Here is a 25,758-nt window from a genome sequence, read left to right as displayed (position 1 = left end):
TCCATCAAAGACAAATGGGGCAGGACCTGCCATAGGACCTTCAAGTTTCCAAAACAGGCAGTCTCAGAGTCCACCCTGTGCAGGAGGAGCTGCAAGCACTCTGCAATAATTGAGTTTGATCTAATGAAGGTAATGCCAAACTTGGGTTATTGTTTGCCTGAGGACAATGCGAGACAGTTGAATTCATTGCTTGGAAAGATGCCGCGGGAATTTCTTTGAAATGTAAAAATTGCATTAAACATTCCATTTGTATTAATTATGTTGTGCCTCTTATTAACATTGGCATGCTTAGCAGCAGCAGCGGTGCTGCCGGTAGAACGGGGCTTAGAGCAGCACTCCAAGCAATAATATTAGAGGCAACCATCCATGCCTGAGGCACACTAACACTGCCTGTGATGTCACTGAAGAAGTGACTATAGCTTTATTCTGAAGCATTGTGTCTAGACCTTTGGTCCTACGAGACATCAGTCACTCAAGGTACTCACCACTGGATTCAATTAATCAAAGCTTTAATTCAATCTGATGGTCGGGCCTCCCAGCTCTAAGCCTTTGAGTGGGTTTTAAGAGAGATGGAGTCTACTGGTGTATGGCCCGGTGTGGATTTAATGACTCTCCAGAGGTCATAGGTTAGACTCGCAGAGGTAGTTGGAGTGGTAACTTGGGTCTAGAATGAAACACAAACACAAATATATAAGCTTGCACTTGTGAATTTGGGAAAATGTGCCAAGAAGTAGACCTGCACATTCAGCTACTCGCCTATCAGCTTCCACCAGAAACACAGGGAGAATCCTATATGTGTGTTCATGTGTGTGCACGGACACCCACAGAATACAATGTCAGAAGCCGATCTACAGTAGCAGGAGCAGACAGTTGTGAAATGCGGTGTGGATCCTCCTCAGTCTCATAAATAATGGACATTGGTGAAGCATCTGTCAACTTTTCTGTCAACCCTGTTCCAGATGGGAGTCAGACAGGCCAGGTCAGAGCAGCGTGTTACATACACATAACAAACCTCCATCCAGTGTGTCTTATGCACCCGCACCATGTTTACATCAGCACACTGACACCCGCACTCACCTCCGAGCCTCAGCCTATCTGCTGATTTATTAGGTCCTGCACCCATCCTCCTCGACCATTTCTTCTTGGACCTGCTCTCCACTCACACACAGAATGTAATCATCGCGAGCAAAAGTGCAAGCATGCTCTGAAGACCTCCCCGTGGTTCCATAAATAAAAGAGTAAAAAATACATTTCTATCTAAATACACAAATCTCTCAGAGCAAGCCCATCAGTAGCACCTCATCGCAGGGTGGTGGGGAAGTGATAAACACACACCTCCACTGCCTTCAGTGTTTGTTGACTTAAATATGGCACCGCTCGCTTCACACTAAACACTTGCTGTGAGTTCCTCTCCCAAAGTAGCCGCGGACATCTGGCTCAGAGAATTCTGGATGTGTTGACAACAGTCACACGGGCCAGGACAGGGACAGTGAGCAAGCAAACGAGCGAAACCTGGGGTGTGTGCACTGGAACACATTTCAACAGCGGCTGGGTCTCTGTCTTGCTTCCCTTCCCTTCTGGCAGCTCGGTGGTAGGATGGGTGGATGGGGTGCTGCCGGGTGGCGGTTACTGTACGGCTGCTTTATGGACTAAAGCACTGTCTTCCCGGCCTTGTCGTAATAGAGGATTCAGCTCATAAAGCAGCATCATGATTTGCAATAAGAAGAGTTAGGGGAGAGTAATGAAGGTGTAAATCAACTGAGCCATTCTTTTTTTCCCTTCTTCTTCTTTTAATCTGACATTGGCAGTATCTCTCCCGCACTCTCTTTTTTTTTTTTTTTTCTGTCTGCTCCCTCCTCCCCGGCTTCACCCCCCCCCCCCCCCCTTTTCTCTCTCCCTTTGCCGTAATGGAAAGCCTGGCACTCTGTAATAAAGCAGAGTGAGCAGCAGTATTAGTAAACAGTCTCTGCAATCATTCAGCCAAGTCCAAGTCCTTTATTTTAGTGTGTGTGTGTGCGAGCGAGGTGTTTTTTATACCCCCGTATGGTATTAGGGCTGTGGGCGCGGGGGCTAATGAATGAGGAGGAATGAGGAGTATTTAATTCTAGCCTGGGAGAGGGAGAGTGCTTGTTGGGTCTCCTCATAAGAACGCCTTTGTTTTCATTTTTTCACAGAGGTTCTGGACAAAAAGCCTTCTTTCAATGGCAGCGTTGGGAATGTAGATGCAAATGTGTTGCACACAAGCTTTGCAAAGAGGTATAGGACCACACAGCCACCAGCAGGTCACCGTGACTTGCCTCTCTCACTGGCCTTCCCTTAAATAAAGTCGTCATCAGATTGTTGAAATGGAGTCATGAGTTGGTTTGGAAAGCAGTCATCAAAAGAGAGGGTCCAATACTCCTGAGTTAAAATGCCCGGCTTGGAATCATGTTAAAATGTTCATTCCTCGCTCCAAATCGATCGTATGGGTCCCTGCTCTCCAATATCCATGGTCACCTTTGCTATAAAGTAGGGTATTACTTCTTTAATGCAGTGGGGTTTCATTCTGTGACCACTGAGGAGAGGAAGGAAAAGAAATGTATCTAGTGACCTCAAACACAAAGAAATGATGGCGGAGGATAATGAAAGAAGTGGCCTGAATTTTCAATACATATCAGTTCATGAGCGAGATTAGTTGCTTGAAGTCCGCCCATGACATTGGGTTGAATTATTTTCCCCGTCTGCCTTTTTAACTCCTGGTGTGGTCACGTTAATGCAGTATTGATTGTTTATCTGCAATGCTGTTGGGGGAGGAAAAGGGGGGAGACAACGGTTTAGGGATAGAGGGGAAGGTATCACCGGTGGAGATAGATAATGCAATATACCCTCTTTTGACTGCTGATTTTGAATCTGGGGGTAAAACGAGGTGCCTGAACATATCCTATCTGGCAATAGTCCAAGTGTGAAATGGGAAATAGAAACTGGGGTGAAAACGTCAGTGCAATGTGGCCGCTGCTCGATAAGGCTGTCTCCTGTCTCCGAATAATTCAATCTCCTGCTCCGACCATTCTGGTAACTTGCTGGTGCCAACGTCGCCGTCCACCCACTCTCTGCCCCTGGGCCCGGAGCCCATATGGCCGGCTACAGTGTCTCTCCGTGACCTATGGCCGGGGCCTGTTGTTCAGCCAACCCCCCCGAGGAGCTTGGTAATTACAAATAAGCTGGAAGTCACACCAGCCACGAGAAAAGGTGAGTGTGATTAAGGATGTGTGTACAGCAAAGTTCAAGGGGTGCTCCAGTGGCACGCCAGCATATTGAATCGTGCGTCTCGGCAGGGCTCGGGAATCAAATGCTAACTTGGATCAATCAGGCTTCTTTGTTCATTAGAGTTCCCAGGAGTGGCAATAAAAAAAAAAGCAACCCATCACAGCGCTCATTCCAATGATGAGGCCGCCGTCCCTCAGGGGTAACTAGCCGAGGTAAATAAACATGAGTCACAGTTAAGGTCAGAGGAGATCATGGCCGTCTGTTGTTCATCTCAGAGGACGCCTGAATCTGTTTTTTGACGTGATTGGATTGAGAATTGTGCCCTCTTTTAAGCAGCAATACTGCAGGATTCATTCAAAATGCACGGCAACAAATGAAAAGCCAGCAAACATCCCCTTTTCATTTCTTGAGGAGCATTGTTAACAAAATATGTATTTATACAAGGCATTCAAATTCAGTTGCCATCACAAATTGTGTGGCTTATTATTGAATCGTATTCATACAATGCGTATTACTTTCATTTGTTTTTATCCCAAGGGTGGGCTGATACCCTGGCAGAAGTCCTGCCTGTGACAAATGGCTTTCTTAACACCCGAATGCCTCAGTGGTTTTAGTTGGGTGCAGTTTGAGAGAATTTTGTCCAATTTAAGAACAGTCAAAAGCCATAGTATCAGTGAGTGTCTCCAGCTTATGAGTGTGTGTGAAGCCTCTGGTTTTAATAATGTAAAAACGGTTGCTCCAAAGTGTCGCTGTGTTGTTTTATGGTGGGCGTCCAGGAAAGGTCATTACTCTCAGTCGAGGTGGAGACACATTTCGTCTGTGCAGCCTTTTATTAGGGCCATATTTTAGGTGTGTGATGTCTTTGTTTTAGCTCCATGTATTATTTAGTGTTGTTTTGACAATTGTGTTTGTCGCTGTCTTGCTACTGACCCGCTGTTACAGTCGATATATGCTTGAATGGAAATGTGCCTCCACGTCGTTCCCTCTCAAGTAATTGTCACAACGGGGAGACTGAGACAAACGTGGGAACACAACTCCTTCACCGATTTTCAATTCACTGCGCCAAGTTTGACCTTTGTGTAGCCCAATCAATGCATCTGCTTCCAGAGACGCACTATCCATTAAAAACAACAGCTGTGACGTGATCTAATATCATGGTAAGGCAGTATTACAGAGGAACGTTTTTCATCAAGAATAATAGCTTTTAATGATTTAATTGAATGTGAATATTATTCCTGTGGATGGCCTTTTGCTCCAGTGTTCAAGGCTAAATGTAAAGAAGCTGACACTTGTGCTTCACTGCACATGGCACACACACAAACACTTGGGAGGCAAACATTGATTTGCATAGAGACGGAGGCTCCCATAACCACCAGTGTGTTACCACAAAGGCCTCAGTGGGGAAAGCAGGAAGCCGCCAGTCCCTCCACTGAGACTCCCCCCCATCCTCCCTTCCCTCCCACTCTCATTGTCAGTCCCTCAGAAGAAAGCTGTGTAAGACCACACGGCCGCTGGTGACAAAACATGTGCTCTGGTGAACACACAGGAAAGCAAACAACCGAGGATGTCTCATCTGCTAACGTGTCACCGGATGAATGCCATTAAGCTATTATTTCTTTGCTCTTTATGTGCGAGGACGTCTCGTGCCCATTTGTTCTGCTGTCGAGCGAGGATGACCACATCTGTTTTCTACCGGGGCACTAGGCGTTAATAATCTTCGCAAAAGGACATTTAGCGAAATCAAACCCCCATTTATTAGCCCCCAGCGCGGGATTGGAGATCTGGCGAGGGGAGATAATGACTTTAAGCTCCCATTTAGTCAATTAATTCTGAGGAGTGGAATCAGAAACTGCACGCTAAAAAGTGAGAGTCTGTTGTTTATGATGACACAGTTCAGAGCCATATTTCAGGGCTGAAAGTTATTATTTGGCACTAGAGTTGGAACAAAATGATGCTTCCCTAATATACTAAGAGAATCTGGAGTGACTTCACAGAAGAGGGACCCTTTAAAATAATCTGCTGAGGGGATCCTCTTCAACTGCCGCCTCGCTCGGTGGTAAACACAGACATAAACACTGGTGCGAGTTCATGGAATCCCATCTTTGTTTTTTGTCAAAGTGACAACAGGGAGAAAGAAAAAAGGGGGTGAGCTGAAAAACAGAGCTCTGTTTGGAGAGCTGGCAACCCACAATTTAGTCCAGACTGTGGAGACATAAAATCAAGTGCACTAGAGGAAGGGTTACTTCAGGAGCCCTCGGTGGGTTCTAAACTGGGCCACTCAGACAACGATTGTGAGAGCCTCGGACTGAGTGATGCAGGCTCTGCTGAATGATGGCAGGGTGGAAATAACTAGAAAACAGGGAAAATAGGGGGCTCTCATTGACTTGGCCCAGATTGTATGATTTATATGGGTTATTTGGTATGCATTTGGGCAGCCAGGCAAGGTAATGTGTTTGCAGTGAGCTCTGGAGCGGTGCAGCGGGATGAATGTTGTGGGCACACCCCCGCCTCTGACAGGGATAGTTGGAGCTAATTTGTTTGGATTCAGTCAAAGGCAAAGTCGCACATACCTGCATGTCATGTATGATCAGGAAATTGATGACCACAATTTGAGGGTTATGTACCAAAGCCTTATTTGTCCTTGTTTATTTTTCAATTGTTCCTAAGTAATGTGCAGATTAACATTTGAAAATGTCCTTTTTGTTTAGAATAAATTGAAATGTTGGCAACACATCGAGAAAGTTAATGCGCTATTTAGAAGCAGAAAGGGGGACTTACAGAACCGTTAACTAAATCTGGGTGCTATGCAGTGTTGTAGGTTGAATCCTAATTTGGACTAGAGGACTCTGGTGTTTTGCAGTACAGTGCTGACATTCAGTGAGGAATTCGCTTCAGCTTTGCATTCCAATTTGACTGGGGATTTTCAGCTGTTTATTTGCATGCATTTTATGATGATGATTTTGCCCTCCTCAATCCGTAGATGTTTTTTATCTTCCTTTGTGGTAATAGGCCCCATCTGTCTGAAATCTCCTTTTTAGTGATCAATTTCCGCGCCTTAATCTGTGAGGCGTGTGTTTGTGTATGTCACATTAGAGTGGGTGGAAGTTATTTTCAAGACAATGCGGCAGTATGTCTAGACGCTGTTTCTCAGCTGAACAAAACATCAATATATATTGACAGAATTCTGTTTGGTCGCATCTGTATCAATTTTGCTGCAAAGACAAGGGACACACACGGTTTGTTTGCCCACATTTGGAGAGCAAAAGTTCATCCAGCGACCCACTTTTTGGTTTATTAGCCATCAGGGAACTCTGTTGTGAACCACTAACCCACATGGGCAACCAGACAAATGGAGAGCCCCAGATTTGGGTCGAGCATACTGTTTTGCACTTGGGATTTAGCTGTACATTTCTACAGCGAGCGGCATAACATGAGTTGTGAATCACACCTTCTCTGAGGCTGAGCTCTCCTCACAAACTGAGGCGAGGTGGAGAAAGGGGGTGAGGTAGGGGAGGAAACGAGGAAGCCAACGAGAGTAGATATGGTGGAACAACCTGCTGCTGACACCTCCACACATTAGCAGCCTTTAAGGGTCTCCTCTGTGGATTGTAACATGACAACGTTACCTGTGGCACCAGTGCCCAACCTCCCCCCCCCCCATCTCCTTTCCCTATCTCGCCCCCACTCTTCTCCGTTGCTCGTCCCCCTGGCTGACATTCTCTTCTCTCACTTTTAATTGCACCCCCGGGGCTCTTTCTGGGTTGCTGTGGAAGTCTTTGGCTCAACGGGCGCGATAGGGTGCTTTGCCGTGTCGCTCATATCTCTCGTTAGGGAACAGAAAATGAAAACAGAAAGGGGGGGGGGGGGGGGGGGGGCTACTCCGAGAGGTCACTCCCAAGTCTAGATTAGGCTAAAATAGCACCCAGGCCTATTGTGTAACAGCACATGTGCACTGGAAAGGCCATTAGCTGGCCAGATCCAATATGTATTGACAAATGCATTTGTGTGACTCTCTGCACCCCTGTCTCTATCTTCGTGGCCCTGTGTTCGATAAAACCAATAGATACATTTAATAGCTAATTGTCCTGATTCAAAATGTTATCCCAAGCAATTCTTTGAGCGTAGAATCATGGGGCATTCGAATATTGGCAGCATACACATTAATCTTGCTTACCCAGGAACCAAGCACAATGCAGTATCATTGCTCGATGGGCGACTCCACGCAATCTGTGACAGGCAATTTAAAGCAATTTACTTTTTTCATTTTTTCATCAAGCACTTTTTTTGTAATGCAATTAAATGGCACATGATATGAAGCGAAGACGGGGCAAGCGAGAGAGCGAGACAAAGAGAGAGTGAGCGTGTGTGTAAAGAGGGAGAAAATAAAGGCAGCCTTGTGCTTGTTGTAAACACTGCCTCTTAACTGGGAGAATATAATTATGGTGTCATGTTCTATTACACACCTTCATTATGACGATGGTGCTCCCTGAGAAAGTGAACAGGGACTGACAAGACCTGTGGCTCCTTTTCAAAAATCCCCTCCAGCGACAGGGATACATGGAAGAATGGCTCTGCAACAGAAACACACTCACTTTTTCCATGTCACCTTCTTTACAAATCGTTTTACTCTTGTTTCTATTTCTTTAAAGGAACATTCAGGTTGATAGGTGTATGGTTGGTGGTTATTTTCCATTGGTTTAAGTAACATTGAACCACCACGACTGACTTTGCAAGGTTTATTCAAAGGAACAGAATGCCAATGCAGAAATGTCAATAATAATCAGTAATACAACTTTGCCATTAACTACAGTAATTACAAAGGTCAAAGTTGAACCAGGGCTTCAGTCTATGAACTGTCATGGATGCCTAACAGATTATGTTTCTTCTCCAATTCAATGTTGAGTGTCTGACTGCTCGTGTTTCATGACCTTCTGTCATCTAACCACTGCTTCTAAGTATTTATTGTTATTATTAATCTAGGTAATAAACGTTTTGCCATGGAGTACTACAAAATAGATCAAAGTCCTAAAAAATTGGAAATCCTCGCTCTGTCTTTCTTCCGACTTCACTCTCATACATCACAAATATAAAGAGGCAGGCATTTTGTCGTAGCCAATGGGCTACATGTGGCAGCATAGCATTCTTAACCCGATGTGACATTTTTTGACGTAGCAAAATAAAGCTTTAGCTGACATACTCGTGGTCCATGTCAAGAGCATTATCAGGGCAGGAGGCTGTACAATATGGCTTCCAGGGTATGACAAATGTGGTCAAGGGGCGAGCACTCCTTAGGGACGGCAAAGCCTTCCATACAGTGAAAGCATTAGCTTTCCACAGTGACATTATGAAGAAATCTATTGAAAAGGCCGGCTTCCCAACTGCTGGGGGACTCGAGGTAGAAAGCTTCATGAGTCCACCCAAGAGACCGACTGGTATTTCCAACTGCGCCGAAGCCTACAGCAAATCAATAGCTCAAAGTCCCACATGCTCTCACCAGCGTCAATTAAGTAAATTCATAAAGTCGAGTGCACTGGGAGTTGAGGGAGGAAAATAAAAAGGGAAAACTAGAGAGCGAGAGCAGGAAAAAAGCAACCAGTCATGTAGCAGATTTGGATAGGAAACAGAGCTTCTGCCATGAGAGTTGTGGCTTAGCGGAAGTGGAGAGTGGTGGTCTAAAAGAGACTATTTCTCCACGGGCATTATTAAGAAGCCTGACAGTCCATCTCACTTTCACCTGCCTCCATCAGCACACGCACTGTTGACCCCCCCCCCCCCCCCTTGCTGAGCCAGGCAGAGGACACATGCAAAGTGACTGGCTTTCAGCAAAAAGCCCAGTGATAATGCATATCAGCTCAGGCCTATGCAAGCAAAGTAGGCAGGGGCAGGGGGATGGGGATGGGAGGGTGGCAGCGGGAGGGGGGGGGGGCGTGCTTTAAACTGCAGCGCATGAGGGAAAAGAGAAAGATGGGACCTAACCCTCAGCTTCAACCGCTCACAATGTGCCTCATAAGGGGAAAGCAGGGCATGCCTTGGCTGCCTCTGGAAGACAGGTAGCGTAATGGATGGGCCAGTCTCCCAGCCCGACTGCTGACGCTGCTCTGACAGGACGTTTCTACCTCTCCTTCACTCCCTCTCTCCCCGTTTGCCCCTTAGTGTTGTCACGGTAACTACATCTGATTTCAAGAACTTTGCGTGTTGTGAATTTCTACCTGGCCGTCACATCTAGAGGGCATAAACAAACACTGCGATTGGAATTTGTTTAAAGAATAAACGAAGTGCATTGAGGCAGTTTGACGTGGACAGGTTTGGCCCAGAATCTACAAAGTCTTTCCAAGCAGACGTGCAATCATCCACTCTCGATACAAAAGCAGCATTGATGTTGTTGACTTAAAAGCAACTTGAACCACAACCAGTTGCGAAACTACAGAGGTAGTTAGGACTGTCAGTACTCGACTCAGAACTTGTACAATAGTAAACAATGTCTATCAGGTGTGTGAGGCCTGCAAACTGCCGCATTGTGAGGAGCGGTTTGCAAGCATCATTACATGATGTTGGACTTGCTGCACTTAGGGATGGTCTTAAAAGCAAACAGTCGTCATGAACCAGTGCCAGTTGAACAGACAGAGCCACATAGCTAAAGGCGGACAGATTTATCGAACTCTTTATTGTGTTTTGAACTGAACTCTCCCGCAAACAGCTTGACAAACGGGCGAAAAATGAACCTACTGTATTTTGTTTTTTGAGCCAACAAAGACACCCAGCCGACATCAATACCCCCGTACTAAAGTTACTATAAAACTTTCTCATTCGATGCTGGCAGACATCTGTTTGTAAAAAGCTGGGCGATTGTTCTGTGACATTGCTTGATGGTTCGTCTTTATTTCTGTGATTTTCAGATACTAAACTTAGCGCTAGTATCTAAGACAAAATGGTGGTATTGTGACAGGACTCCTGCTTCTACTCCCCTTCCTGCACCTTTCCTCTTTCTCCGCTCCACTTCCCTCACTCAGTCTGTCTGGCTCTGCATGCAGGTCAGGGTACTTAATTCATGTTCAGAGACATTGTTTCCTAATTCCCCGACATACTGTGCGAGGAAAGACTTGCCATACATTGGTGCTAGATTGCATCCTCCTGTCCCCCACACGCCCCCTCTCCCTCCACCCGCCTTCTGAGAGTGTGCGATACGGAGGAACGTTGCAGACGCTCCCCAGCGGGCCCACTGATAACCCTCCTACCAAGCCCCAGCCGAGGAACACTGGCGGCCTGGATATCTTCCAGCCGCGAGGAATAATGAGAACAAAAGCAGAATACATGGCCTTCTTTCTCTTTCTTCCTACCCCTCCTTCTCCTCCACCCCCGGTCCTGCTCTGTTCCTCTTGTTCCGTTTCCTTCACATATTAGCCAGCGCGTTCTGCATTGGCTCCAAAGGAAAAGGAGATGGGTGGGAGAAATGATTGAGGGACGGAAAGCGGACAGATTCCACTGCTCACATCAGAGCCCTACTCTGTGGTTTGCAAACAGTCATTTTGTTCGCTATCTTTACACTGATCTTAAGGTAATAAACTGGAGTTGACATTGCCCAGGGTCTCCATTGGCATTCAGCTGGGTTTGATAACAAAGTGTGCCGAGGCAGATTGTTTAAAAAGATAGAACAGGCCGCTCCACGAGCCTTGCGCTCTATTAGATGTTGATTCAGGGGCTTAATGCAGATAATGCTCTACACGTGCTGTACAGGATGTAAGCCAATACATTGATGTGTAATATTTCTAATCTGATATTTATCAGGTTAGGCAGCACTCAGCCTGCCCATCAATCACTTGACTGACAGTCAACATACAGTACGAGTGTGCACATGAATGTATATCAGGGCTTGTGTGGATGGGAATGTGAGGACGTGTGTGCGAGTGGCAGCAGAAAGTCAACCACTGAGATGCAGATTTCAGATCAGCTCTCCAGCTTTGCCTTTATCTGTCTCATGCCTCTTTTTCACCAGGAGCTGATTACCCACATTTATTTGTGTGTTTAACAATTGTAACAAAATGTATTTGTGTATTCATGTATTCTTTAAACAATGTATGCATTTATTTGTATTTGTTGATACATGTTTTACTCTAGGAAGGCTTTTTCGTGTAATAGTCAAATGTCATTCGTCCCCTTAGATCTACCATTCTTTGGAAATATGTACAATTGCAGAAACTAAGAAACCGTCTGAACTCAGATGGTGGAAACGGGAAAGAAAAGCAATTTTTTCTTACAGTGAAATACATTTTGCTTCATAAACTAGGTCAATTGATTTCATTTGATGATTCAATTGATTGCATTATTTCTTATTTAAAGTGTTGGTTCATGGATAACTTATTATATACCTGGCCCTAACAATTTCATAGATAAATCTCTATTGATTTCCCCTCCCCATCTTGACTTGGTCCTTACTGAATGTTTAAAGTACTGCATCTTCAGAAAGCCTGGAACACTGAGCTGCTTTTGAGTACAGGCTAGGAAAGTACAGTAACGAACCACTGCTTCCCCTTCTGCTATTGACACTCTGTTTTTCTCTATAAATGTTCCAGGTGCTGTTTTTCCGCCCCATGTGACTGAGAGGAGCCTTCTCTGCTTCAATAGATTACAGCATGTGGACTGATCCGATACTCTGACCAAGAAACACTGGACATAGACCACTGCGGGGAGAGAAGAAGGCTGCGGTGGTGTGGCCATGGATAGAAGGAGAGTTTGCGTATTGATGGTGCTGTGGGTTATGGCCCACCTCAGCTGTCCTGGTCACGGGCTCAGGGCCCTGCGGAGAACTACAGGGGGGCACAAGGGGGCCGCAGGACTGACGGGACAAGATGCCAATGGAGTGCCGCTGAGGCGATCCAAACGTGGATGGATGTGGAACCAGTTCTTTTTGTTGGAGGAGTACACCGGGTCTGACATGCAGTATGTCGGAAAGGTAATTAAAGATCTTTTTTTTTTCCTTTAACACAGAGGACCTCAATGCCACATCAGTTTTACGCTGAAGTATTATTACATCCAATAATCAAACAAAAGCACAGGGATAATAACATCCCACACCTTTGAGACATATTTAATTAGTCAGATTAATTAGCAAAACTGTGTTATTTTCCACAAGTGACCACAATAGTCTGTTGTCTAATGTCTACAGAATAGCGTATCAGATCAGACTTTGTTAATTATTTGATCAGATTACTTTCTAATTCAAAATAATATATTTTTTTTACTATGAACAAAATACTTCATATAACCGATCACATTCCTTTTTACTGAGAGTCAGTTGCCTGTTTATCAGAAGTTTCCCTGGGATCAGTTCTAAGTAGAAGAGCAATAAATAACAATGCATTAGATGAAAGAAATTTAAATTCTATTATGGGACCAATCCAAACCTGCTGTTTTCAGTTTGTTCAGGATGACTAAAGGAAGCACTGCGTATTCGATTTGAGCAGCGAACCATCTACTACAGTTGAAAGAAAAAGAAAGGATTGTCTCAAACAGATACTCAAACTGCATCATTAGAAACCCGAAGATACTCTCTGCGCGGTCTTTCGTTATGAGTGAGCTCTATGTAGTCCATCTCACAAATGGTTAGTTCTGTAACACGGTGCATCAAATCTGCAGTCTCCCCCCCCACAGTCTGAGTGCTCTCCTCAATGTTTGTTTATTCTTCTCGGATTGTTTTTCCACTGAGCAACTCTCTACACAACAAAACATGAACTTTTCACATGCCGGCATTTGAAAAGTAGCTTTTTTAGATCATTTAAAAAAATGTCTCATTACAGTATGTAGTCTTGTCGATACATATTTATGAAGTTCTGCTATTTTTCCGTCAATCCAAATGAATGCAAATTTCACCAAATACTGCTTTATTTGCATTTTACAGTCCTAGAACAAACTGAATTTGTGACACACCATTTTTAAAGTTGATTTTTTTGCAAAAAGTGGGACAACCTAACTACCTGTGGTGCCTTTTCTTAGTAGCATAATGGATTCATGGATAATGTGATCAACCTCTATTAAAGGAAAGGAATTTTTCCTAATGAGCTGCTTTAAAAATAAATAACATCCTATTACTGTTTCATTCTGTCTCTGCAAATACAAGAATCAACCCATCATCGGAGAGCAGACATGACATGATACGCCGATTGGCTAATGCTCATGAATGGGACTTCCTTCCATCCATCCTCAGGCTTTGTTTGCTGTCGCCTGTCCGATACATATTGTGCTTACTGTCATCTTTGCGGCTGCTTGCACGATGTCCATTCCACTCACATCATGCCGTCCGAGAGCGGCTGTCTTGCCCGACAGTAAAATATGACTTCCTCCGAAGGTATTATTTGTTCAACAATATGAAAACATAGTGTCGACCCAGATAACATTGGGGAATGTACAAGAAGACGGGCCAACTAATGCTTTACATGCAGCGGAGCGGAAGTCAAGATATCAGTCTCCTCTCCCAACCTACTGTAATTGAGGAGATTGTGAAGCGTGGGGGCAAGGTCAGGACGACTGAGAAAGGAAGAAAGGGGGTTTTGTGCGAGGAGTTGAATGGGGCTGGTGCTTTGCATTCCGATCGTGTGTCCACGGAGGATAGAGTCATCCAACCAAATGAGATTCTGCAACATACGTCCTCCCAAAGTGAGGGTTGACTTTCAGCCCCCGTCTTAAAGGATTACAGCACTCAATATGGTATGAGGCGGGCAAATACGAGAAAGAACAGAAAAGTTGAAAAGAACAAAAAAAAACAGAGTGAATGAAGATCAGAAGTAAGTACCGAGCATGATCAAACCACTTTGTCTTCAGAGCACGCTGATTGATGTGCCACTCGTCCTTTAAGCTTGTAAAAGGACTAATAGCGAAAGAAGAATGGATTATCTGAGTGTGGTATACACTTAGAGATCCAGAGGCTTTGGCCTAAGAGTCCGTCTCCTGAAGATGCCATTAAGGCATCAACCTTCGAGCACCACACTTAATCATGACTCTGAGCACTTGTTGTCCCCCCCCCCAAGTACATGCAGCTGGGAGCTTCTCCACAGTGTTAGCTCGCTAGCCAGTTGTCTCATAGGATTGTAGTTGGTGGATCTTATCTGATTGCAATTACTGTTTGTTAATTGCTTGATTAAGTACAAGTGATGAATAAGGCCCTAAACGGTATGAATAGCTTTTGAGTTGAACACGTGCCTCAACATAGAGAACAACCATCTGCATCCATATCCTCAGGTGGAGGCCATATCCGCATCAAGTGGGCCTGAAGAAAAAAACAACAATACCAGAAACACAAAAGGGAAGGCTTTTGTCATTGCAAGTGACATCATTGCAACCAGAGAACACAGCAGGGAACAAAACCACTTTTGTTAGTCGAGACAAAAATGAATTGGAAATAACACAATGGCAGGTTATTATAAACAAGGGAGCAGCTCTTGACACACAGTAAAAGATAGAATGATGAAACTACACTTGAATTACAACATCCCGTCTCCGGTTATTTGGTAAACTCAATCTCCCCCGGTTGCTTTTTTTCGAAGGCTTTATCGAGTTGTGAAGTGCTAACCAATGAAAGTTTAATCTTTCCTGAGCAAGCGTAACAATGGCAGTTGGAACAGGAAGGAATTAAGGGAAGCGATCGAGATGAAGGGGAACAGGAGACTCCGCCGGTGTCTTGTTGTGGAGCTGGTTGGCTGCTAATCTTGCTAATCTTGCTGTATTGCCCAACAATTTATTTTTTTCCTGCAGGAGGGGGAATCGTACACTGCCTCTCATTAGCAGGCGAGCTGCATACAGGCCTCCGAGGGTCCGCGCTGTCACTGGGGGAAGAGAATGTTTGTTTATTTCATTATTTCTTACTTTACCAAAGGGCACACATCCACTGAAAATGGTTAATGGCCTGTGGTTTAGGAGTGTTTGTGCTGTACTATCATATCTCATAAAGTATTTACAGCCCCTGATAGGCCCCAGTGGTTCTGGGTCTGCCGGGTAGACTCTTCAACACAGTCCCTAGCAAGTGAGCAATGTTCTCTGAATGTGAACAAACACACCAGCGTGCACGCGAACACACACACACACACACACGTCCGCCTCCAGTAATGGGCTGGAAATCAGAGGAAATAAAAAAGCGGCAGATGAACACAGACATAATATTCTTCCCAGTCCTGAATGACTCAGCGGTTGAAGCGACCTGGGGGAAAAGACTCGAGCGTCTTATGGCAGCCGAGTGGAAAGGTGCAGGGATTGTTTGTGTTTGTTTGTGGGGGGTGGGGTGATTGTTGGTCTCTGTTCCCCCCTACTACCAGCTGCTCACCTTGGCAAAGAGGCAAGGAGTTTGCAATATGGCGCTGGGCTGGCTGTACCCGCGCCATGGCAACCTCTGTGGTCTCCAGCCGCGGCTTGGAGCACACATTGGCAGTGTTTGTTGATTAGGCGATAAGTTCCTGCGTGTGTGCTGGGAGGGGGCGACTTCAATTATGCTCTTCTCCTGCGACGTGTGAGCAGCGGAGGAAAGGGTGTGATGAGGTCATGCAGCGACGAGGCCCGGCAAACATCTGTCTGACAACGTTGCAGGGGCGAGGCGATGTCGGCGCGAGATAGGTCGACATCACTACAACATCTTGCAATTGTTTTCATGCGATCACCTGCCCACTACTGTTTGAACACCCGTTGATTTTGACGGGGTGAGATTAATGTATTTCTTATCATCAAACAGTCAAGTTTTGTATCTACCTTATGGACCCCATAGATAGTTTACATGTAATTATACAATCTTGAAGGTCACCTATTATGCAAAATCCACTTTTTCATGTCTTTTATACAGAAACATGTGTCCCCTCTGTGTAAAGAGATTCTGAAAGTTTCAGGAAAAAATATTTGCTCACGTTTTGTCCTGATCCATTTATATAAAAACCTGTCTGAAAATGGGCAGATTTTGGCCACTTTATTATGTCATAACGATTTATTGGCTTGTGTAACCATTAGCCAATCACCAACCAAGGTAACCCCCCCCCCACCTGATCACCTGAATCTCCTCCGAGAGCACCTTTGTGTTCTTTTTAACCAAATATCTCTCAGAGGGGCGTGGGGAGTGGCTCCTTATTTTCATCTAAAGTAACAGACAGAGAATCAGCACTTTTGAAACAGTGCTGAAACAGAGGGGATTATGGGACGCTGCAATGCATGATATGTTTGGTAGTTCTAGCCAAACACTTCAGAGACATGTTTTGTATAAATCTGAGAACTATAATATATTGATGAAAAAGAGTACAATAGGGGACCTTTAAAAAACGACTCCAAAAAAGAAACAACAGTGAGGACACGACCTCAGCTACGGCCCTGTAGCAAAGTAAACAAACTGTTGAGAATTTATTTTAATTAAAAGATAACATGCCGGAAATTATGTATGGCACAAAAAACTAAAGATGTCAGAGGTCCACAAAAGAGGAAATATATGTTAAGGGACAATTCACCTTTACAGTAAGTCTCTGCAGCTCTGATGGCATATCGCAAGTTTACACATCAACAGACATTTGATAGGCTATTTTTGTGCACAGTCTGAGGCTACCATCTGGCTTCATAGAAGGCAGCCAGTTCTCGACAGGCCAGGACACAAGGCCTTAAAGGCTAACTGGCTAATTGCCCTTAGCAGCCCATTTTCAGTGCCATCTTTTAGGCCTAACTTGAGTGAAGCACAAATGGCGGCCAGATCGAGTCTGCACTAACATTTGCTGCACTTGAAGCTTATTAATTTCACAAACAAAGACGGCTTGTTTCTAAGTTCTCACGCACAGATGTCTGATGAGTACCACTTCACTACTCAGCCCACTTCAAACTGAAAGATGAATCACATAGGAATAGAAATAAATATCTATCTACTGTGAAAAAATGCCAACCATTTGAAATCACTGCTGAGAAGGCTAATTGAGTGGAGGGTTTTGAAATATATAGCATTTTATTGATGATATAATGGTTTCAGTAAATGAACATTATTTGCTTCACAGCTGATTCACTGCCAAGACATATGTTGTAGTCATATTTGCCTTTGAGCCTTACTTTCCTAGAACTCCACTCATTTCAAGGAATCTCTAACTCAAGTTTCATCTCTTGCAAAGTTGTTTGAAAGAAAGAAGAAGAATATATTTACATTACATTAGTTAGGAAAACATAATTTGATGAGATTAGTGATGTAATTCTAATGTAAATATGAAGGTACCACATCACTTTAAGAGTGGAAATGGGAAAACAGCTAGCTATTTGTCCCAAAATAAGACCATAGCAGCCCATTTAAACATCATTAACACACTGTGTCATATCTGTCCTCATTGTGTATGACTTCCTTTATGCTTTATGCTAAACTAAGCTTACTACTGGCTGTAGTCTACTTTCTATAACATATGAAAGTGGTGTAGTTTTCTCATCTAACAATCTGCAGGAAAGCTTTTCATTTTAGAAGATGAGGATATTGGGCCACTATTATAGACAGAATGACTTGATAAGATGGATTTTCTTTTTGTCGTTTCCTCTTTCTTTCTTTATAAAAAGACCAGAAGTCTCTGTGTTAATGGCTATAGCGTCATGCTCTCTGCCTTTTTTACGATTTGGTACCATAGGAGGGCAAAGGAGAAAAGGCTAGCTATTGATGTGCCAGAGCTTCTTGGTGACCATACTGAATGCACATGTGGCTTTCTTGTTCTCCCCCTGTGACAGTTTAATTGTATCTTCGATATAAATTGATCAGAGGGCCATTGTGGATGCACGTTGGGCTGCCACATTGATTTCCAGGAGAGGTTTTTTTTTTCTGCTCTTAATTTGAGTAGAAGGGTTGCAGTAAATGTTCCTCACCAGCAAGGTGGGCAACTGGGAGGGACAGGGTCATTGCAGCGGGCGTTGGAGTTCGATACTGCCTTGTAATATCCTTGAGGGGAGCGAGGAGGAACTCTTGAGACCACAAGACCTCTCTGTTTCCATAGAAATGACAGTCGACACAGCATATGTCACACTGTCTATCTCACATCTCTGAAAGAGAGGTCTCGACGGTTATTAACTGAATTGTCGTGCCGGCTGAGATAGGCAGCTTGATAGACAATCATAGGAAAGGACATTGCAGCTATAACAGCGGGAGAAAGATAATAATGTTGAAGTGGATTGTTTTCAGACAACTGAGTCTCTGTTGGAAGCACGTACTGTAAAGCAGAATGGTAAACAAATACAAATGCGCAGGATATTCTCTTGGCTTGGTTAGACGGAGGGAATAAAAACAAAAAAATGAGAGTTGTTGTGACCAAAATACAAGTGGGTTAATGAAACAGTGCGCCACTCCAGATCCTAATCCAAAAAGATACTGACATTCTGTAACACACCCGACCGGCTCGGTGAGACAGACAGAGAAAGGAATGAAAACAGTCATTTTTACCAGCATTCAAGCAGGCGAACAAAATAGTGTTAACGATGCTAATCCACAAAGCTGTTCGTCTCACGTGCCAGCTTTGCCCTGATATAACAGCATGAATTAGTAAAGCCTCCGAGCACCTGGGATGAAAAGCTTTTTAATATATGATGAGAAGGGAGACTTTGCAATGTGCTCCCTCGTGACCCAGCTGGAACGCACAATATCCCCCCTCAGTCTGTCCACCGGCACAGCCAGAAACGCTTGTAGACACATCAACAACTCGGAGGGAAATCAGCATTCGAACTGTCAAAATCAAACGCGGCGGCTCACTTGAGTTAACGAGGTGTCAACAGCACACATAGGAATCACGTACTTGTGCCCACTCGTCGGCGTAAACATTCGGATGGCCACGGTTTTTGACTTTGAAAACATGTAACCTCTTTTTGCCCTTTGCCTCCCCCAGCGATTATTACCGTGTCCTTGGTTATTAAAGAGGGGAATGGGAAGTGGGCAGGAAAGCAGTGGGAGGGGAAAACGACTGGACAAGCTTTTGATGAGTTCCCGGAGATAAATATGTTGGGGGGATTTGGTGGTGGAATTAAAATGTCAGCGCATGCTAAGCTGCTGTTCATGCAGAAAAAAAATTAAACAGGAGATGGAGAGGGAGAAAGCAAATAATAATGAGAAGCTCCACAGACAAGTGGACACTGGTGGTCCTCTGGCATGTTGGTCATGTTGCTGATCCATCAGGGATTGGCAGGCGGCGGACGTGAGCCCAGTCATGCTGGTACTTCACAGACTTCGACCCACTGGCATTCTGTTTTACAGCACTGTGAAAATGCCACAGTGGCCCTGCGGTAAGAAGCGTGATGACAACCTGAAAGTGCAATGCCAGTAAAATGCAACATAAATGCTCCGACTCTGTGTTTTCTGCTCGGCAGGATACGAATTTCACAGATGACGCGATGACAGTTTACTAAAGAGGATATGAATCTGTTAAACAACACCAAACACACTTATCAAAGCTGTCACTGCTTCTTTGTCAAGACCCAGATTGGTCAGATTGCTGCTATGTGCACAGTGTATCAGAAATATTTAAGCGGGGAACTGTGATTGATTCTGTTGACATCCTTGGTACTAAGTGCTTTATGCTTAGATGCTTGTTTTTGTATGCACTTCACTTCCCGGTGATCACCTGTCAATCAAACGGTGCAGCGGGTGCTCTGATGTTTGTCTTTTGTCTTGGACTTCTATGTAGATGAGGTTTCTGTTCACCGTGGCTATTTCTGCTCATAGCAATTTGAAGATATGTCTCTGGAGAGAAGCTAGCTGACATTTGGTGTTCATAAGAGCACATTAAGCAAATGTAAAAGCTTTCATGAAGTGAACTTTGAATCACTGTTGTGCTTTAACAATTAGCAATAGAGAGCTGCAAAGTGGAAATGTATTAGAATGAAAACGCCACAAACTGTTGCTTCAAATTGTTGTATGGTTCTGCAGGGATCATGATTTTCTTTTTCTCTTTTTTCCCTCCCCACAGCTTCACTCGGATTCAGATCGAGGAGATGGGAACACGAGGTACGTCCTCACAGGGGAGGGGGCCGGGTCTCTCTTCAGGATAGACGAGAAGTCTGGGGACATTCACGCCACCAAGAGGCTGGATCGGGAGGAGAAGGCCTACTACATCCTCCGGGCCAAGGCCGTCAACCGCTTCACCAACGAGGCGCTGGAGGGGGAGTCCGAGTTCATCATCAAGATCCACGACATCAACGACAACGAGCCGCGCTTCACCAAGGACCCGTACATGGCCAGGGTCCCTGAAATGTCTGACATCGGTAAGTTCTCGACGTATATATTCCTGATAATACCATTCATTGACTTCTTTAAAAGATTCAAGATTCAAAGATGCACAAAGCTACAGTGTAGAAATGGCAATGACATTCTTCTGACCTGAGCTCCTCCAACAATGCAACATATATAACAAAATACAAAAATACAAAATAAAAAGTAGTGCAAAAAGTCTATATACATGTCAATAGAATATGGGATGTAGAACAGAATATGAAATTAAATCATGTAAATTAAGACACAATTAAATACGGTTTATTTAACGATAAAGTAAGACAGTTTTTCCAAGTATAGAAAAATATTTATACCCTCAATCTGTTTTATACCTATTGCACATCTATTATGCGTATGTATTTGTCCAATGATGATGTGCCCATGTAATAATCTAACTGAATAAATAATTAAATATCACATATGTTAGCTGACACAGGCCACTGTATCCATACAGCCATCCCAACCCCAGAGATATGTATTCCATAAAGGGAAATTAAAGATTGAATTGATGAAACAAAAAATAAATGCAAAAACAGATTAGTTCATTAATAACAGTAATTAAAATAAATATTTTGCGTGCACAGCAGGCAAAGAGAGTCGCATTTAGTATGTGAAAACCAAATGTATGAATCAAAAGCACACAATAATTACACGAATGAAGGTGTTTATGCAGCTGGATTAAAAGGCTTATGATTCAGATTGGATAGAGACATTTCAAAATGGCAGACTTACTGGATCAATGGGACTTTATCAATCATAATAATGATGCAGGCTTAACATAGAGGGCCCGGCTAATTAAATGAGACTAGAAGCTGTTTTATGTGCCGAAAATAAACAAGGTAAAGTGTTTCTGTCACGGTTACAGCACTGGTGCAGATAATCTTTTAAATACAGTATTGTATCTTATTAAAACTGTATTTAATTTAATTACCAGCAGCTGTTTCCTCATGGTGAATAACTTCAGATTTCACTTCTGCAGGGTCTGATTCTTAGACAGCACCATTTTCTATTCACATTATCATTCCTTCTTGTCATTCGGCTCCAGATTAAACTTTAATTTACTGTGCACTTTGGCTCTAGCTCTTAGTCTAAAAGTACACAGTGGCCTCATGAATATAGATACACAATATAAAAAGGCTCCTAATCAATACTTGCATGAAAACATGGTTTGAACTCTCTGTTCTGTTCTGCTGCTGTGGAGCTTTGGAGGCTGAGGGACATCGGTCCTGCAGCCCAGACATGTGACAGAGTTGTCACTTGGTTCAGTAAGCCCAAGAGAGAGGCCAGCACTTATCTAAGGGCAGCACGGGTGCCCATGGCAACAACCGAGGTGTGATGTCACTGGTTGGCAGAGCATGTGTTCACGAGTGACTACGTCCAGACACTGCCCCTTTAAATGTGACATACACTTTGAGATTTATTATCGTCTCACGGCTCTGACATTCTCCTCTTTGGACTCTTGTGCTCGGACGACTTTGACGCGCCCCTCCTTTGACGCGCCCCTCCTTTGACATCTGAACGATTACACTTGAGGTAATTTACTCCCCCTGCACAAAAACTGCGATCGTTCCTGACTTGTTTGTCAGAACATTCTTTTCTCCGAAGCTTAAAGTCAGCGATGAGATGGCTGATGTGGATCAGTGATATTTTTCTAAAAGCCGCCGTGTCAGAAAAGCCTCTTTGAGTCTAATTCCCTAGTTAAAGGTATTAGTCATCAAGGTTCGGTGAACTTACTCAGGAATCCTCCGAACTGTCACTTACACCAAATCAGACAGCCGTGGTCTTTCTCTCTCTGCTTTTTGGTTTTACAGTTTCTTTCCCCAGAACATCCGTCACCCATACGAATGACATTGATTTTAAAAGGAGGGAAACTCTCCCTGTCACCCCTTACAGATCATAGCTGACATCAAATTAGTGAAGTTTCACAGGGCCGTTATCCCATTGTATTTCACAATTCTATATTTATACCACTTTGCCATTAAATATTTCTACTCAATTAATTTTCCTCTGCATGTAATGAGGCAACACTTGGCCCCGCAAGGCGCCATTTGGGAGGTAGCACTTGGCTAACCGTTTCCCTTTGTTCTACTGAAATAGGGCTTCAGCCTCCCTGGAAGAGAAAATGGATCACAGTCTTTCGCCTACGATCAGATATTTGGCTTCTTAGACATTACAGATCTGTGGATACACTAATAGGCTTCTTGGGGTTTGCAAAGAGCCGGTATCGGTGGCGCTGCTATGCTTAGAGAGATATACTTAGAAAAATACATTAGGACTTATCGATTACCCGTGAAAATCAATCGCGTGTAAGGGTATAAGTGGCAGAGGATAAAGATTGGTTGAGATAATGCAAAGGGACAGAAATGATCACATTCTGCGTGATTAGAAGAGGATCGGACACCTCATCAGAAGGTGCATCAGCTTGAGCAATTATCCAGCAGGCAATTTTCAGCAGTGTTGTAGAGTTGATAGAAGTCATTGTCATGAATCTTCTCCCCCCCTCCCCCCAATGATGAATTGGAAATGGGGGACCCTGATGTAAACAAGACGAAAGTCTTTCTCTGGTCTGCATCCCCTTAACAATTGTATGTTTTGAGCTGTACTGTACTGTACCCAATATACAAGCTGTTAATAAACTTTTCAATCAATCAATCAATCCCCCCAGGCACCTCTGTGATTCAGGTGACAGCCGCAGACGCCGACGACGCCACCTACGGGAACAGCGCCCGCGTGGTGTACAGCATCCTGGAGGGCCAGCCATACTTCTCTGTGGACCCAGAAACCGGTCAGTAGGAAAAACGACACGAAAATACTCGTATTCAGCTACTTTGTGTTTATTCCTCCAAGTTTGCTGCAGAAAAAGAAATAGCTTTTGCTCAAGGACTTTTGAGAAATGTGTATCCTGAAGAAAAAAGCATTTATGTCTTAGAATGAAGTACAACTAAAGCTTTGACATGCTTCAAAATGGATGTTCTTTGGAATCAACTTTAATTTGGAATCCGGTTAAAAGAATGCTATTTTATTTATATGTCTTAGAAACACTACAGACACAAATGACCCATTCATTTTTATGTCTGTGCATTATTGAGATATGTACAGCTCCGGAGCAATACCATTTGATTTCAGAAATATATCAAAACAACAAAATCAAGTCTTGTTTGTTGGTCCTTCGGAATCCAAAGGCTAAAAAAATGTATTGTGAGAATAAATCCTCGAAAGAAAAGTCAAAGATTATAATGTCTCCCCACCAACTTTAGCCTCAGTAGAACAGCATTCACTGCGGCCGTGAAGGTTGTTTGCTTTCTGAATAACGTGCACAACTCTTCAGTTTGTCTTCAGTGGAAAAGCTCTTATCCTCGCTCGAACAAGGCAACTGCCACTGCACTCTCCACCTACATATGTAACCCACACGTTTACACCCTTTCATCTGGAGGTGGCCATTCTGCTAAAACAGAACAAATCACTAACTGACACAGAAATAGAGGAGGCAAGCTGAGCTTTACCAAGAAAGAAAATTAAAACAATTTATCTGAAAATAACTCCTGGAAGGCTGTGAATTCCCCTTGAACTGAACCAAAAATACCAACACGTCTGCCTCCTCTCGCTGGCTGACAGGCGGGGGGGGGGGATTTATAGTGTGAGTGGCAAATCACCAACCCCAAAAATCTAGCCGCTTGCTAGTTTTAATCATTAATGTACGCTTTGGAACACATCCTGTCTTTTTTGCTTAAACAAAAGGGAAACGACAAAAAAGCCATTTGCAGATTAGCGCGGGGATTAACAGTAATATGGTTTATCCCACATGTGGTATGTAAGCTGACATCCCCTCTTACACAAAGACATGCCTGGACATCACATTATGAGCAGGATTTGTTTCTCTTCTCCTCCTCGGTGTGTGTGCATTGTAGTCATTAGGCAATAACAAAGGTAGAGTTATAGAGAGAGCGTGACGCTGCTTTAAAGCGGCTATACGCTTGCTTCCTTTCCTCAACGATCGCTTTTCTCTTAACAGCGTGTTGTCCGTGAGATAAATTGCACATCATTAGGAAGAAGAAGAAAAAAAGTTGAAGGGCCTTTTAAACAGCGTAGGCCAGTCTGATCTCAGTTTGAATGATGCACCACGTCTGTTTGATATGCAATGAATCATCCAGAAAGTGATGAAGTTTGCAAAGTAGTTTATTTAGGGTGAGATTTAATTATTTGTTTTACTTTATTCTCCCACTGAACCTCATCTGTCTGCCTCTCTCCCTCCACCTGCTTCTTTTTCATGCTGCTCCTAATTCCAACATGTAATAGAAGACATGATTTAAGACCGCCTCTGATGGGAGACGCAGGACACCTTTTGAATATGCTGCCAATTACTGCTTTACCCAGTTCTCTGTCCTGACTCCAAACTAGACATCTAACATGTCAGAGCGCAGGAGTAAGCAACTTCAAGACACTTAAAAGGCGGAATATTAACTGAGCTTTAATTCCAAAGAGGAGATAAATGATGCTGAATGCATTTGGAGGCGAATGTTACGCATGGAGATTTAAAGGAATAAGCTGTGGTTTTGGTAGATTGGCCCTTTGGTCCACTTACCAGTTAAATCACGAGAACACAGACTCCACAATGTGCTCCTGTGTGACCGCAGAGCTCACTTCCGCCGCGCCTCCTCGGCAAGAGAACTGACCTCTCTGTAATAAAATGTTCCTAGTGGTTTAATTATCTAGCCTGTAGATGCATAAATCAAAAAAATGAAATGTCATTTATTTAATATAGCTGATGCAGCCAGGCCTTTTTCCAGGCAAATACAGTGATCTTTGATACGCAGTCCACCTGTGGAGGAATATCATTATTTTTATGTCATAATAGTTGTTTGATTCGGAAAGGTTGTACAGAAAACCTGCCAGACTTGCATAGTTTAATGATGACTTTAAAGCTGTTTAGTTGCTCTGTTCATACTGCATATCATAGCTGCATTCACATAACATTATGAAAACATACCATGATATTTTAATAGGAGTCAGTTTGAAGTGATATTGACCCATGTGTTATGTTCCCGCTCACCCAAAATATATTTTTGCTGCTGCAGAGGACACTGTTGACCGCAGCTGAAGGGTCAGTGAGTTCACAGGTCCTCTTGTGCTGAGCACACCTCAGAAAATGCATTCAGTTATATAAAGTGACTAAAAGGGCAAATGAGGGGCTGGTGATGCATCAGATTCTTTTTAAACTTATAAGTATTAGTGTTTAAAAGTTTCGTCCTGCAATTTTAATCAAGATAAGCTTTTTGTCATTT

The 25,758-nt window shown here is 43.7% G+C and overlaps 1 protein-coding gene across 3 annotated transcripts in view; it reads left to right on the top strand.

The window, feature by feature from the left end:
• Positions 1-25,758, top strand: part of LOC117497573 (cadherin-6-like) — a 51,633-nt gene that overhangs the window by 6,563 nt on the left and 19,312 nt on the right. For 2 of the 3 annotated variants that reach the window (XM_034149546.1, XM_034149550.1), the window contains exons 2-4: positions 11,817-12,196; positions 20,175-20,469; positions 23,142-23,261. In XM_034149546.1, the coding sequence (XP_034005437.1) occupies positions 11,960-12,196; positions 20,175-20,469; positions 23,142-23,261 (652 nt within the window). In that variant the 5' untranslated portion in view covers positions 11,817-11,959. Of the gene's footprint in view, positions 1-11,816; positions 12,197-20,174; positions 20,470-21,964; positions 22,010-23,141; positions 23,262-25,758 lie in introns of those variants that run through there. The other variant, XM_034149559.1, reaches the window with a different exon arrangement.

This window comes from Trematomus bernacchii, unplaced genomic scaffold (genome assembly GCF_902827165.1).
Source record: "Trematomus bernacchii unplaced genomic scaffold, fTreBer1.1, whole genome shotgun sequence".
Taxonomy (NCBI): Eukaryota; Metazoa; Chordata; class Actinopteri; order Perciformes; family Nototheniidae; genus Trematomus; species Trematomus bernacchii.
This window is presented reverse-complemented; position numbering and strand designations above follow the sequence as displayed.